At 36.2% G+C, this 16950-nt stretch overlaps 1 protein-coding gene across 1 annotated transcript in view; it reads right to left on the bottom strand.

The window, feature by feature from the left end:
- Positions 1–593: 593 nt before the first annotated feature.
- The window catches only part of LEMD3 (LEM domain containing 3), a gene marked incomplete at its 5' end in the record, with an annotated part of 40696 nt that continues 24339 nt past the window's right edge, over positions 594–16950 (bottom strand). The window contains 10 exons of the mRNA XM_017733091.1: positions 594–939; positions 1166–1244; positions 1335–1440; positions 4163–4244; positions 10803–10981; positions 11194–11296; positions 12297–12398; positions 14160–14308; positions 14390–14469; positions 16339–16406. Coding sequence (XP_017588580.1) covers positions 776–939; positions 1166–1244; positions 1335–1440; positions 4163–4244; positions 10803–10981; positions 11194–11296; positions 12297–12398; positions 14160–14308; positions 14390–14469; positions 16339–16406 — 1112 coding nt within the window. The remainder of the gene's footprint in view (positions 940–1165; positions 1245–1334; positions 1441–4162; positions 4245–10802; positions 10982–11193; positions 11297–12296; positions 12399–14159; positions 14309–14389; positions 14470–16338; positions 16407–16950) is intronic.

The following is a 16950-nucleotide window of genomic DNA, read 5'->3' as shown; positions in this document are numbered from 1 at the left end:
ATATAAAACCTATAAAAGATATTTAACCTGTATCCAACACTTTTAGGTATTTGGCCTCTTGTCATGGTACAGCCAAAACCATATAAAACAATAGGTTTTGAATAAAATAGGAAGCTTATTTGCTGCTTCGATGCAGACATCCTCACAGAACACAACCCTTTTTGCCATCACCAGCATTTACATCTATATACAAAACCCAGTACATCGGCATTCAGTTCATCTTCCCTCACACTGATACGCAACCACTAATGCCAAATTCACCTTCCCCATACCCCAGCTGCAGAAAAAGATTCTTATACAGCAACAAAAAACTAGTATTGACTCAAATTTTCTTTTAACTTAGTCACCATCAGGAACTGTAGGTTGCTTGTTACAAAATACCCACAAGATTATTTCACAGGAAACTATGGAAATACAGGAAGTCTTCTTTTCTCCATGCTTTTGTATTATCAAAAACACTTCTTGGTGCAAAAATACAGTCACCACATCTGCAAATGTATAATGAAATCGGTATTCCTCATGCAAAACTTAAATGCATTGGTTTACTATAGCCCTGGAAAACTTCGTGAAACAACTTTTTTTCTTTTTCTTTATTGTCAGCTCAGTATTACTGCCTCACTGCTAAGTCCCTTTGGAAACAAGATTTCTGGAACGTTCAAACTTTTATTTAATTCATTAAAGTATTACATACAAAAAGCACTAAAAAAGGAAGACGGCAGCTGAACAGGAACATTCCTGTTGCAAGTAACAGTCCTAGCAGTTGTAGAAAGTTTTCTCAGGAACTTCCCTGAGAATTAGTTGTGCCTGTCCGAAGACGCAGATGTGACATAGAGTTCATGTGTTTGTTTGATGGCTTCAGTGGAGTGTTACAAGTAAGAGCCTGGGGAAAACGATGATGATACCGATCTAGTCGCAGGTATTTTACTGTTACCAGCTTTCCTATGAGGCAAAGAAATAGGAAAAGAGAAACCTTCTAGTTCAGTATTACTGCATTTTGCTTCAAGATGTAAAAACACATATATGTCATTACATCAAAATTAGTTTACCAGTTTTTTTGTTACTGCTCAATACTTTAGACACAAGACATTTCGCCATTTAAAAGAACTGCAACTGCACCCATCTTCTGTAATTTCTACATGTTTTGTTATAAACTCCCATTCCTTACCATCAAACCAAGAGCCATGTAATGCCTTGAAAGCCTTTCCAGCATACTCCGGGGAGAGACACTTGACATATACACAGCCCTAAGCAAGAGAGAGAGGGGTTTGGGTTTTTTGCAAGTCCAGTTGAAAAGGATGAACAAACTATTAAGATGTTACTGGAAAGACACTCACCTCACGTGAATTTTTGTCTACGGCAATATGAACAATTCCATCATTATCACTACATTTCTCCAAGATTGCTTCTTGAATTGCTAGATGCCAGTGATCACCTATTTCCCTAGGCAAACAACGAAAGATTTAATGGATTACATAATTTTTAAAACATTCACAACATTCTCATACTTCCCCCACTTTGTCTGGTTTCTCTGTAACTTGACAATTTTCTGGTAAATGCCTCTGGGACAGATTTAGTACTTTTCCTACTAAACACAAAGCAAATTGGCTCCTATAGTCCACTTAAGAAAATTCAACCCCAGAAATCAAAAGGAATAACCTCTATTTGGGAGGGTGGGGTGTTGTCCTAAAATGGGCTTATCAAAGTGATGCTTAGACTGATATTTTAAAAAACATGTTTCTGCCTTGCATAGTAAATGTCTAGAACACACAACAAAGTCTGGCTGCTGTGATGTGAAGGTTCACAATGTACAAATGAACAAGCTGGACAAGTTGTTCTCTTGATATGTGTCCTGACTTTTGGCAGTAGAAAGATGATTATTTGCTGTGCTAACATTAATAAAAACAAATTAACTGGTATATTCCCTAGATGATTCTCCAGTCAAGAAAAAAGACCTCTTTCATGGGGCTGCTTCTAACAGCTACTGGTATACCACTGAAAAGAATTCAGTCATTACTGTTAGTATACAGTCACTTAAAGAGCAGCTAAAACTAGTTTTGTTAAACATACCTTGTACCCACAGCAAACATCAAAACAATACTTGACAATCTAATCACAAAAACATTCTGTGTTTTAGGTGGTCAGTGAAAGTATTCATCCCTTTCAGATCTGGGACAAGAACATAAGCCTCCTTCCTCTAATGACACAAGCAGATTAATAATACAGTCTGTCCTGCACTGAGGGTTTTGGATTTTTGTTTGTGTCTGTGTTTTCTTTAAGATAGTTCTTATCATACTCTAGCAGTTATTTCCCTGAGCAACAGTCCTCTGAAAAACAGCTCACAGAAGAGGAATGGGCTAGGGAGTACAAGGTGGAATTGGAGGAAGTATCCCACTATGAACTATAACCCAGCAGTCCAGTAATGGAGCTAGGTCAAATTCCAAAAGAAAAGGTCTACAAAAAGTCAATGTATTAGAAGTCGCAATGTTCAAAACAGCTGACTGGACATAGACATTAAAGACAAGTGTCAAAACACAACAACTCCCAGTCTATTAATGTGGGGGCTTTTTAATGCACCTGTTGGGCATGGACTGGGTCAGTACTGAAAAACACTGAGGCTTACAGCAAAGATACAGGTTAAAAAGGGAGATTGTTCTGACAAAAATAACATCTCAGTAATTAGTTCCGTTAACAGAAGACATTTTGAACTGCTAACATTCTGAAACAGGAAAGTAGCCAATACAACATACCAATAAATATTACAGTGAAGCTTCAGGAACGGACTTATTTTAGTACCACTCAGACTAACCAGTATAGCTCACAAAGTCTTTTTTGAAGCAAGGACAATAAGGATGTTGATCTCACTTAAAACTCTCTGTAAATCTCATGTTTTATTTAATCGTCCTACAGGAGGATCAATTTGCTTCAAGAACAACACCTAAAATTTCAGTCTTGCTTGCCCTACTGCAACCCGAAAATTACTACAGAAGCCACAGAACCTGGTGTCTTCGACCAGTCATTAAGTCTCAAAGCCCTTGAGAAAAGGTTTTTAGAGTACTTCTCTGGTCTAGGGGTAACACTGTCCCCAGCCAAATTAGCTAACAGCTTTTCAGTTAACAAGGCAAGGAACTGAAGTAATTAGGTGTGGTTAGAAAAAAGGCTGAAGAAATACATCCAAACCTTGCAATCACTTGTGTCCATACTGTGATGTCCACCCCTATTTCCTGTTCCTCCCTGTCCTAATCAATAGGTTTATTTTCCATTCAATTTCTTATATTCTTCAGTCCCAACTATTTACCCTCTAAGACACAGAATCTTCATTTTTCCCTTGTATAATCACACTGAGGAATAATTTACTCCAGAGAAGTTACTGGATTCCCTGTATCTCTTTACAGTGGAAAAAGAGACTTCAAAGACTGGACAGGATTATCTGGCATAACCTGTGTGTTAGTTCCCAACTCCTACCATGATCCAGAGCCAAAGAGGATATAACAGAATAGTGGAGCGGATGAAGATTTCAAAGACTACCAAAAAAATTAATTATTTTTCCTTAACTCTTGGTATGAGAAACAAGGCTTGTTATTCATTCATACACACTACATACTTTAGAATTATGAGAATTACATGAGCATTAGAAACCAGTACTCAAGACTAATTTGTTCCCACTACAAAAATCCATTTGCTTCAAAATTAGGCAGTCACAGTGCCATAAAGTAATAAGTGATTTAAATTCAGCCTTTTAAATGCAAACTGTGCAAGCTCTGTAACAGTCCAAATACTCCAGAATACTTAACAATACTTTAAAAACTTATAATCTGTTGTCAGGCCACATGAGTCTCCTCTGTCAGCTGATACAATTGAACATTTACAAATTTAATTAATAGAGAAAGATCAGTCATTGCTCCAAATAGTTTGCCTATATGCCACATCCTTGAAGGAGTGAGCCAAAGATACAGAGCAATCCAATGAGGGACAGAAGACAGACAGTTAAGATTTTTTTTTTGTCTTCTCATAGATGTTAAGAGAAAAAAAAATTTTTTTATAACCCGTATGTTTGTTTTAACATGTTCATGTTTCTTCACTTCTTCCAAACCCCTTTCAGAGGAAAGAAACGGACTCCTCTAAAAGAATACAGAAATACAGATAGATGACTGGTTTTACTTACATAACTGGATCAAACATATTGCGAATCTTTAGACACGGTGTCAAGCTGTTCGGTGGTGAATTTCTTCTATCTAGATGAAATGCTAAAAAGAAAAATAAATTCAATACGAATTATTGACAGGCATAATACCATTGAGTTAAGAAGTGTCAACTTTATACATTAATACCTTTCTAGTTTTACTCAGAAGAAAGTTTCCTTCATATATGAAAGAATTCAAGCAGATCAAGTTTTGCACAGTCTTCTACTACACTGAAGAAAACATACCATATTTAGATGAATTTTCTGTATTTAAAACTTTTACATTTAAGGCACTCTCTTATATCCAGGCCACATGGAAGGAATTCAGGATATTTTAAAAAATACCATATCCTTGAAAAGAAAGGATTTGCTTTCTATCTCCATGAAAAGACACATATATGTAAAACCTGGAGTAGGTTTTTGGAACTGCAAGTTAACCATTCAGTTCTAACTGCCTGATGAATTTTCATTTCTTCCACTTTTGGGGCAATTTGCTACCCATCTGGCTAGCAAATAGGGAGACCTTAAGATGGATGTTGCAGTGCGTCTGTAGTGCAGTAACATGTCAAGAACCTCTACAAGGACAGGGCTTTTGTAGCCCTAAATGACCACACATGATCAGAAGCTTCTAAAAATCTGAAATGAAACATATCAGAGGATAAAACAGATGTAAGAAGAAAAATGAAAATCAAAAATAACAGTAACTCAAAGCTGAATGTGGCCATGAAATACATTCTGAAATTCTAAAATAAATATTAAATTCTCTAAAGGTCACAAGTTCTACTTGTGGGAGTCACAACAGAAGACTGTACCATGAGAAAAAGAATCAAGGAGCACTTCAGATTCAGATAAGGCAGCTCCATGCCTTGAGAAGGGCTAACAAAGCAGCAACAGAAATGAAAGGGGATAGCCTAGTGAAACAGCTTTGAAGGTATGAAGGAAGTTTTACTTTGAAGATCAAGATAAGTATATTCAAGAATTAAAACATTAAGACTCAAAATCTCAGCAAGATAAAATGATGTTCCAAACTGCTGCTAATGCTTCTCCTTTGCAACTCCTACTTTAGAAAAATTTGACATATTCAAGATGTTACATTCCAAGGGTTAGAAGTCTCTGTTTTGGGCAGATGTCTGCGCTTCTTACTGCTGATCTTTTAAAACCTTGCAAGTACATCCAAAATATGTGAACACTACTGCTCTTCTGTATGTCACCCGAACAAAAACCATGTCACACAGATAAAATTCAGTCATGTGGAAGACACTAGTTGTGAAAGACAAGCACCAACCAAGAGAAAATTCACTGCCTGGAAATACGGCATAGAAAACCTGCTTCTTATGTAAATTCCCAAGACAAAAAAATAAAATACAATTACCAACTAGAAATAATAAAACTTAGCCTCCATTTCTAATATCAAACCTACTGCAAGTTCCACAAATAACTAAAAATGTTCTTATTAGAATACACATGCACACAGAGTGCAAGCCACCAACACCTGTAACAACTGTCTTTTTTTTCTTGGGAATGGATTTCTAAATATGCTGGTGACACTGTATCTATCTCTGAGCTGCCTATAGTTTAAGGACAAGTCCTTTTTCAATAGCACATGGTTTTGTAAAGTTTTTTGCCCCTTATTAGAAATTATATATAGGGTATACAATAAAAACTTTACAGAACTAAGCAACATTGAAAAATATATGGACCTACCTTGCCCATGTAGGTTAGCTCCAGTAGATCAAGGCGGGGATGAAATGTCACCAGCGCATTGTACACTGGGGCACCACACTATACTGGAGAAGGTGATCTGGGGTAGCCTAGTCAAGGACCTGGACCTGAAAAGGTGTGGGGTTGAGGAAATTATGTGCTGATTGTCTATAACTAGGTTTATTCAGCACATGGTTTCAATCCAAGGATAAAGAATAATGAGGTTATTTGCAGAGACCCTAGACCCAGAGGATCAATATTTCTGCAAGCTGTTTATAACTAAAAAAAAAATCCATACTGATATTTACGGCAGCGGCTACATCACTGAGCTATCCGAAAGTAACTGAATGGGGAATTCACCCTTTAGTGTAGTTACCTACATAAACCAACCTTTGCCTGTTCCAGTTTCTAATAATTTTGATGTCCTTTTGACTAGAAGATCTCAGGTGCTTACTGAGGTAACTTCAGCCAGAGCATACCACCAGCACAAGACTAAACTGCTACCAACTTAATGCAACATCCTACTGGTACAGCAAGTGTGCCCAGGGCAGTGAAGCATATGAAAATAAAGATGAGCTCTGTTTTTTTCTCAAAAAAACTTTTCAAAATCATGGTAAATTAGAAGTAATTTTTGCAACTTTTCATGTGTAAGGGAAAAAAACTACTGTGGAAATCAGTGAGATATGAAATTAATGCTAGAACAGTAATAAGCCTTAACATGTATACCAGAAATGGCACCAGAAGGGGAGCTTAGAGAAGACACAGCCAAGTTAAGGCTGTACCTACACAGCAAAACTCCATATAGCATAGTTAACTGATGTCTCTTCATTACATATCTGTAACAACTGATTCTCCCCCTCCCCCAAAAGAGAAAGTTTCAGTGACAAAGCTGTTCAGAATACAATACTAATTATTTGAAAAGTTACTTTGGTGTGGAGCATACAAAATACTCTCAATAAGGGCATAAGCAGACATTCTTACAGGACAACAGTCTAAGCTACATGCTGATTAAATAAGCATCTCACGCCTTTTTCTACACAGGTCTCAAGAGTAATACAAGATGAAATTAAAAAGGTAGAGATGAAATAGGAAAGCAGAGGCACAACTTTGTGCAGTAAGTCACTGGCAGAAAAAAAATTTACGACTCTCATAAATTCCCCTTGGGCATTACTGAGCACTTTCAAGAAAAGGAAGCTACTTTTTATTTCATTCATAATGTACTTTGTTTTACTACCTTAAACTGAATATCACTGTATCATTCCAGATTCAAAGAGCAGCAGCAGCTAAAAACGTGTGCTTTTGTCAACCCTTTTTCACTGTGACTGGACTGTGTCTATTACAGAAGAAATGTCTCTTCCACTGGCTTCAAACTGAACATAGAAGAGATTGTAATACTGCTTTCTATGCCCCTTGAATTACTAATATATTATTGCTAACAGAATTCCCGAGTACAATCACCATGGGTTACAAGACAGCCCAATGGATCTTTAGATGCGAATCTGATGAACCTGTTAAGGCTGAAGACTTGCATCAAATATAGGTAACCATGTTTCTTAAGAACAGGCTTTTTCAAAGTTAAGCCATGAATCACTGTCATTTATTAAGTACTAACCCTTCTTATCAAAGACAAGAACAAAAGGAGGAAAAAATTACCTGAAAATATTGAAATTATGCCCTTTCACGTAACATAAGGTTCTTTAATACACATGGAAGATACTGAAATGAAAATCTTACCAAAGAGAAAAGTATGGTTGAATCGAGGTTTAATGTAGCTAATTCAGCTATAGAAGACAAATACAGGATGGATACAGAATTTTACAAGCAGTATGAAATCCAGTTTTCTTGCAATAGTTAAGACTAGAATTGTAGTTTGGGGGTTTTTTTGTTTGATTGTTTTTGTTTAGAGAAAGGATTATGTTCTCACAAGACAGGGAGGAGGGGTGTCATTCACAAAAGGTAACAGGTTATCTTCCATGCTGCAGGATGAAATACCACCCTAGATGTGGTACTTCAGAGAACCTCTTTATCTCATCTCCAGAGCTGTCAAGGAACTTTAGCTTCTGCTGTTAGCTTAGCTACACTGCAGCCCTGCCTACCTAGTTTTCTTCAGAGTTCCAGTTATCAAAGGCATGACAGGAAATTGTATCTGCTCTTTCAAAAGCAAACTGAATACACTAGAAATGTAGGGCTCTCTCCACTGATTTAATTAAATCGCTTGACATGATCAAGATTGCTTCTCAGTTGACTATTCTCTTGAACATTGTTTTCAAAACATCACATTTGTCCCTCCTACAATGAGCTTACCTACCATTTTCTTTTTAATAAATCTATTGTATCCAGTAGATAACATTTCTAAGGATTGGCACCAGAATTTATTCTAATCCAGTAAAAAATACCAAACCAAACTGTCAAAACACAGGCTGCATCCTGAAGGACTGGACAAAATGTCACAGTGATGCTTAAACATGCTGCTAAGAGACAGCAGACATTGCAAGCCACAGGTTCCACAGTTAAAATGCACACTACCATTTATGGATATCCTTGTATACGCCGACAGGTATTTCTGAAAAGGGTTTCTTCTTCAATTGCACATGCTCAGGTGCTATGCTCTGCTGCAGAGCACTACCAAATCTCAGATGGTTAAAAAATTGTAACCGTGAAATTTATTCACAAGATTCAGACCCAAGAATTCATTATGATTTTCTGTATGCTGAGTCTGTTCAGGGCATAGCAGTCTTGAAGAGTATTTAGATTTATGCTTGAACTTCTACATTCAAGTGTCAGAACTAGAGTATGAACTTCATTCCAGTTAACGTATACTTTCAAGAAAGAAAGCGATACATACATGTAGAATTTCTAACATCAGGAAAGAATTAGCTGCGCAAAAAGCATGAGACTTATGCAATGGAACTATTTCCAACAGTCACTTGAACCCAAGGAGGGCAAAATAGAAAACACTTTTGCATGTGAAAACTGCCTTTGCTGCTGACTGTCAAGAGCCCAAATAATCATTTCAGCCACCCCATTTCCGCGCCCTTCTGTTAGAGCTAAAGTATGCAATTTCAGTTCTTCGAAGATCTCTGCTAAACTTCAAACATAACAAAAAAACTAGGAAAACTGCAATTAAAAGGACTGAAACAGAATGGATTTTGATACATCCTATTCAATAGAAAAGAGAGAGTCTTAAGTACATACGCTAAGCAACATACAGATAAAAAGCTACTGCTGAGACACTAAGTTATTCTGTCCACATTTGCAGTATTCGCTTAAGTAGGTATCAGATGCTCAAACTGGGATGGTATGTAACACTAGCTACTACAGCAGCTGTTCTTTCTAGGAAGTTTTGGAGATTTCTGTTCTGTTTACAGTCTGGAATGTATATTCCAGGTAGGAAAGCACCTCCTGAGCTATCACACTGAGGAGTCTACCAGGTGAGGAGAATCCAATCTGATTTCTAATACAGGACAGAATGTCATGGAGTGATTTATACTGCAATCAAACAGGACAAGAAAAACTGAGAGCAAATGAGGAGTAAATTGGAACTAGAGCATGATGTTTCACAGCCTGTATTGAACAATACACTGTGTAGAAGATTCCGATTTATAATATACATATATAGCTTGCAGAAGCTGTGTTCAGTTTTAGTGCTTGAAATTCAGTCATGACTACTACAGAGATGGAACAGAAATAGTGTTGACAAAACCCACCACTTCTGCATTTCAACTAAACCACTTGCACATCCCTAATGTACAATGTCCTGGAAAGAAAAGGTTCCGCAACTCTTGTAATAAAGCTCATATACAGATCTTACTAATGAAAAATCTGAGAAATTGAGAAATCAAGCAATATAGTTGTCACAGCAGAATGTCACATTACTGCTACTGCAAAACAATGACCACAGAACTGCAAACCTGCAGTAGCATTCACACAATATTTTTTAAAAAGCAGCCCTCATTTTTAATGAATTATCTAAAAGGAGAAACATAATGCTAAAACCAGTAGTCTAAGTCTGAGAAGTATATAATGATATTATTTACTTTCACAGTCAGGCAGAGATAGAAATAACCCTTCTTTTTCAATCGCAAACCAGAAGTCAAGTCTTACGGTTTCAATTCTTCATTGACCAAAAAAAAGAGCGAACCAAAACCTGAAGCTTAACATGAAGAAAGATAAAAAGAAAACAAACTAATAAAATATGACCACTGCAGACACGCAACTGCAAACCCACTAGATTCTTGCTACTTGGTTTCACAATAGAGCTGAAAAGTGACAGACCACTGCAAAATCCATGTATGACAACTGCCTTCTCTATTAATGCAAATGCTTTACACCACAGAGTTTGAAAAACAAATGCAGTGTAGAAAAACATTTATGACAGAGCTAGAATATCTGACACTACTAGATGCTCCAAATGCAGTTTTCCTAGTTGAGGAGTCTTTTGTCCCAGCAGTTTCCCTTTCAAAATAAACATCTCTTCCTCCTAACTTTGTCTTTAGGCACCCAACTGATAACTTAACAATAGGAAACTCAAGTCTGCAAGATCCAATTTACCTGCTGTCAGATGCAACCAGTTACATTACTTCCAGTAAGTGTAAGGCACATCAGAATTTGACAAACTAAGGAGTATTTTTTTTTTTAATTCATGAAAAGGAAGAAGTAACTCAATTTGGCTAAATGCCCACTGCATATTTCTGCAGTATCTGTAGGAGAAAAGCTCATTTCCCTTGAAAAAAAGGCAGACACAATGCACAAAAAAGTAAAGTCTATATAATAAGATAATAGAGAAATAGCACTGACAGTTCATAACAATCCTTAAATGCATTAGAGAAAACAAGCCTTTCATGTTCAAGCAGCAGAGTACCATTAGTAAGTTAGATGCAGAAATTAGGACAATTATAGCTGCAAAATATAACTTCAGTACCTTGGCCTTGCCACACTTTTGATGGTATTACTAAAATCTTGTCACACGCTGCAGAAGGTTGCATCCATTTCCAAACCAAGAACTCTGCACCACCTACTCTTCGTGTCTCTGTACGAACTCTAGATTCATTTGCTGCAAGAAAGTCAACTGCTCTGTTCCAGACTTTATTCATCTTCCTCCTTAAAAATTGAAGCAAGAATTACAAAGTTAGCATTACAACAACCTGCATAGTTGACATCCAGCATGTAAGAGAAATCCAGTGCTCTTCCTCCCACCTGTGTCAATAGGAATCTCCAAAATATGACACTGTGCAATCTACTGAAATGAAGTTAATTGACCAATTTATTTTTACTGGTTTTCCCTCCTTTCAGTACTTCCAGTGAGAACGTACCTGTCCTGAGGTGGGATTAGAGAATCACGCACATGTAAAATTGGCATGTAAGGCTGCAACTCTTTATTTTCTGAACATGCCTCGCTGTGACTTCTTAGAACATCTGAGGACACCATAAAAAGAAACCAAACTGGTAACTATGTAGTTCATGCAAACATTAAGAAAGTATCAATTCTGGCAACTAACAGCTACTCTGAACACCCTTCCCAATTTCAGTAGTTAAGTTTTTTGGCATTTTGAAACATTGTTTTCTCCAAACCATTTTTAAGGCAAATTAACACACTGCGCAACCATGTATCCCAAATAACTTTGAAGTAAAGGAAGAGAGTTCTTACAGTTACTGTTGATTGGTACTTTTAAATGTTACCAAAGATGGCCATCTTTGAAAATAAAGTGCTTTCCTTCCACCTCAACAAAACTTGATTTGCCAACAAAAAAGGCAGGAACACGGTTAAAATAGAACAGTTCTGATTTCTCTACCATCTCTGTATTTATGGTGACTACCATAAATTAAAGTAATAGAACAACTTAAGTAAGAGCTTAAAAATTACAAACACAACTTACTGCAAACACTGTGGCTTCAAGCAGAAAGAGGGGATTTCAGAGCTCAGTTATGCACACTATTTTAGTAATATAATTTCTGCTCAAAGTAACTGACTAAAAAGCTGCTTTTCCTATGAAAAACTATTAAGGATGGTATTGAGAGCTACCACACATTTTTAAAGTGGATATTTTAACTAAAGTTAGCTGAAAAATCAGATACAGAAAGCAACATGTCACCATACTTCAGTAAACAAACATCACATTTATATCTTTATTCAATAGTAGGATAAAATACAACCACATCATTGGCAACTTTGTAGCCATACTGATGTAATCCACAAATCACAAGCTTTACGTCAAAAGCTTTGATTAGGTTTAAAGGATGGGGTATTAAAAAAAAAAGAAAAAAAACCCACATGAATCACACATTGGACCAAGAACTCTGACAGCTTGACAAGTGACTAGTAAACGGGAAGACACATAACTGAATTAAGGCCAGTACTTTGAAAGCTTATACAAAGCTGATACAGATACATCAGACACAACTCAAGAAGCCATACCTATGATTTTCACCACCATATCATACATCTGCTTTGTTTCCTCTTCCTCTTTTGCCCAACGGTATTTCATGTAGTGTAAGACTCCCCAAACCATTGCTATACCTGCATTAACATGCATAATACTCTTTAAACAGCATTAAAGCATTGGATATTTAACAAAGTTTACAGGGCATACTTCAGAACTATACTGAACTACCTAACAAGCACTGTACATTCCAAAGCTAGTGAAATACACTGTGCTTGCATTCCATATTTTATATTCTAACACAGAAACACAAACTCTTCCACTTTGAAAAGCAGTTACTTCTAGAAAAAATTTCATTTTTCTAGGAACAGCTTAGTATCCCAGAACTATGATTTGAAATTTTACCCATTTTTGAACAGAAATAGTTGAACAATTATATTGGGAAAATTAGAAGTCATATTAAAAGTCACATAAACTGACAATTCAGAACATATTATGATTTTAAAATGCACAATATTTTCTAATCATAGGCAAGTCACATGCATTAGATATCCCCGTCAAAACAAATTAACTTGGGCTGCTTCAGTTCAGCTACAGATTTTTACTTATTGCAACGAAGTACTTTATACCCTTTTTCTATTATTTTTAATATTATTCCCAAAAATGACAATCTGGTTAGGAAGGTCAGCAGCATAGGTGAAAATAAAGATCTTGGTCCTTCTTCTGTGGGGCTGAAAGCAATGCTACACCTGTGATCAATTAACAATATAAGAAAATGTAACTCAAACCCACATATACACAAATTATAGTTACATGGTTTGTTTCATGTATCATTGACTCCAAGGCAATGTTAGCAGATATATCAAAGAGACTGATGGACATCATTTTAGGCCAAAATGAGTGTTAGTTAATGGCAACACATCTAACATTTATGCAGTACTTTACTTTTTACAAGGTGCCCCATAGTGACGTTAATTACGCGTGAGACATGAGGCAATTTGCTCAGCATGACTGAGACCAGTGGTTGACTTAGATACTGATTTTCATCTCCACATCCCAACTCAGTCCTCATATTGACTGTTACCAGAAAGACAGCAATCTGGGACAGACTGCATTTGATTCTTTTGGTTCATCAAAAGGGTAGTGAAGGCAGTCTCGAGTGTTCACTCATAAACATGAGATTGTTAAGAAACTGGGATAAACAATTTCTTAAATGTTCAATAAGTATGAGATGAACTCTCCATTTTCAATATTTCTATCCAGCCACATGGAAAGGAGTGAAGTATCTGTACTCAGCTGTACCCTATTTTTATGCTGCATAGTTTTCAGTATGGTTCAGAATTAAATAAGCTTGGGAGGAATTTGAAACTTAATTAGAGAACTATTACGGACTAAATTAATTAGTCTTACTGAAGGATTAGATACATTTTTTTACAATACATTCTTAGAGATAAAAATTTTTGGTAATAACCATGTTGGATATCCAACTTTTCCTAACTAGGAAGATCATCTTTTCTGCAGTTACTTTTTAAAATTCCTGGAACAACAGAGAAATATCCTAAAAATTAAGGCTATCATCTTTTTACTGAACATTTTGCTTTTTCTCATCAGTTCAACATGGAACTTTTAAAAGCCACAAGATATTGCTCTGGCAGGGAAAAAGACATATTTCCCAAGGAATGAGTATGTTCAGCTGACTAAAGAAGCAGATGATAACAACAAGTGTGGAAATACAGTGGTGCAACAGAAATGCAAATCAAACCCCAACTGAATCAAGATACCAACAGAAATGCTAAGTTTTATGGTTGAATAAAAACTTTCTCTAAACATGCTTTTCCCTGTGCACTTAGATAAATACGAGTTACAACAAAAAAAGGTTGACTGTTTTATTAACTTACCCCAAAGCAATATTGATAATCTGTGAGTTACATTAACAAATGCACGGCGAAAACGACACCTGAAAGACATCTTTGGACTAGTGGATTCCAGATACTTCACATCTGTCACGTTAGTGACATCCATCTCATTAGGGTCATTGCTGAGACACCTATTCAAAAAACGCACAGTAGTTATGAAAAAGGATACATTCTCTTAAAAGAAATTAAGTTAAGAAATAAACACCACTTACTTTATGCCAACATCTTCCCCACTATTCAAGATCCATTGTAATGATGTGTTAAGTACACTTTCATATTCTGGATCTAAATTCTGTCAAAATACAATATTAATGAGTAATTTCATAAATAACCAGGAAGTTATAATGCCAAAATAAAACTCAGATAACTGCACAGATTAGTAGTCAAAACTATGTTACTTCATTCCTGATTTTTCAGATTTTGAGTAGGTGTTCCCTGCATAAAGTAAATCTATTTATGCTAGGAGCAGTTCTCAGACTCACCAGCATCCCTCAAACTAAGGACTGTTTGAAAAGCCAAGCCACATTCACTGTTCTATTTACAACTCTAACCTAGAGCAAAAAAAGAAATTATTCAGCCACTAGGCGGCGATCACTGGAAATCTACTCCGAGAGTAGAACTCCAACTAGATCCAAACTCCACTGGAAATGCCTCCTATAAAAGCAGTTCCATGTTCCATTCTTTTTTAAGAAGCTTGAGTAAATATAGTTTTAACTGATATTTTGAAAAAAATCCAGTGTTTGTAGATCAAGAACTGACATTATAAAGACATTGACTTTTTTCTAAAATTATTTGATATCAACTCTTAACAGGATAACATTCGCTGCTATCTGAGCTAAGGCTTTCTCCATAGCTCACCTTGCATGTTCTTTTGCAGAAAGAGAAAAGTGAAAACGGAAGTTATTGCTGTATTTGAAATTATAGTCCCCAAAAAGTTTTATTTTCATACTTCCTTTGAACCTCACATAATGTAACTGGCCTAGAATTCAAGCATAAGTACTTAAGAAAAGACAGTGATGGTTTTATTTTACCTTTGAGATTGAAGTACTGAAAATTTTATCACTGAACACAGAAATTCTGCATATCAACTGTAGGGTTAAATAAGACTTCCTACAAAGCAACAAATTTTCCTATTAAATTTGAGCTTCCTAGCAGAGCTAAAACAGTTATGGTAACAGCTGTCATTCTTTCAGCTTAACGGATAGGCAAGACAATCAGTTCTAGGGCATCACCTTAATTTTTTCCACAATGCATTGGTTTTAACAGATGTAGATTATTATTGCCAAACCATAAACCAGTGTTAGCAGCTTCTTCGGGATGCTCTAAAGAATTGCCCCTTTTTGTCTACTATGTAAAGGTTTGCCAAAATGTAAATTTTCTATGCATTTGTATATTAAATACATCAGCTTAGCTCCTCCCCATCCAATCAAAGAAATCTTAGGCTCTCTGCCTCTTAAAAGCTTCAAGTAGTTTTTCACTGAAGGGTACACCAGCATGGGCTAAAATAAACCCTACAGCTGTCAAGACAAGGAAAGAGTCATCTTTTATTTGGGGAGTGAGGCAGGGGAATGACAGAGAGTGGGATTTCATAGTACTGCACAGTGATCAAATTAACAAAAAGGCCTTTTTTTGACCATTTCTATTTAAAGCATCAATGAATGGCCTCTCCAAACAGCTGCTGCCTGTCAGGCTCCTTGCACAGATCTACACATCAACCTTTCTGCACAAAGAAAGGAAAACAGTATCCTTTTCCACTAAGTCTCAAAAACCAGTATTTCTGGAGAAGCTTCTAGATATTTGAGTTTTATACATTTATTATTTTCATATTGGTCAACTATTTCCATCAATCCAAATCATGTCCTGGTGTTTTAATGAAAGAGAAAAAAGCCCTGCATGTCATTGAAGCACTACTAGCTACACTTTCATTGCTTCATTTCATTAAGCCAGTTTCTTTCACCCTCCCTCTCCTCAAATGCTCACTACATCCCCAAAAAAAAATCACATGTAGCATGTGTTAAAGTCATCAATTCCAAACATTTCCAAATAATATTCAATACTAAGTCAAATTTTAGTCAATACATTGGACATGAAACCAGGCCTTACAATTTGTAACTTATACAAATCTTCTATACAACCAATGAAAAATACCTCATTTGCTTACTTTTAAATATGCAGCTGCCTCCTGGACGGTAAGGTTTCTCTGAACAGAGCTGCCACATTCATGTTCCCCTGGTAAAATGAAAACTTTTATTTTGATCTATTTATTACTCCATTATATAAAATAAAATCACCTAAACACAAGCTTATGGTTAACAAAATTTACACAAGCAGCAATAGCAGGACAGTAATTCTCAGAGGTTCCACTGAATATATGGGAAAATCTCTGCATGAATTTCTCCTTCAAAAGAAGTTAAGAAACCCCGATGATTTTCAGAGCTAATCATATGTACAGATCACATCAATACAACCTCATGTACTGCTCAGAAAGTGTATTTCGGTATTTACATCAAAAGCAGAACAATAGGTAGCATGAAGAACTATCAGAAGGATATTACCATAAAAGTTGCTGTACCCTGACTCAGCTTCCAGATAATTTCCTTTAACTCTGAAACCTGCATTATCTTTTATAGAGACCAAGTTCCAGCTGCAATACATCCACAGGATTTCAGGCACTATGAAGTCACTACATTTTAGATTGGCCGAAGTTATTCTGGTAACTCATTGCTTCCCTGCACATGCACAAAATCCCACTATGGCTTGAAATGGGTGCTTT

Source organism: Corvus brachyrhynchos, unplaced genomic scaffold, assembly GCF_000691975.1.
Source record: "Corvus brachyrhynchos isolate BGI_N302 unplaced genomic scaffold, ASM69197v1 scaffold32, whole genome shotgun sequence".
NCBI lineage: Eukaryota > Metazoa > Chordata > Aves > Passeriformes > Corvidae > Corvus > Corvus brachyrhynchos.
The sequence above is the reverse complement of the archived record's forward strand: the minus strand, read 5'-3'. Positions and strand labels throughout refer to the sequence as shown.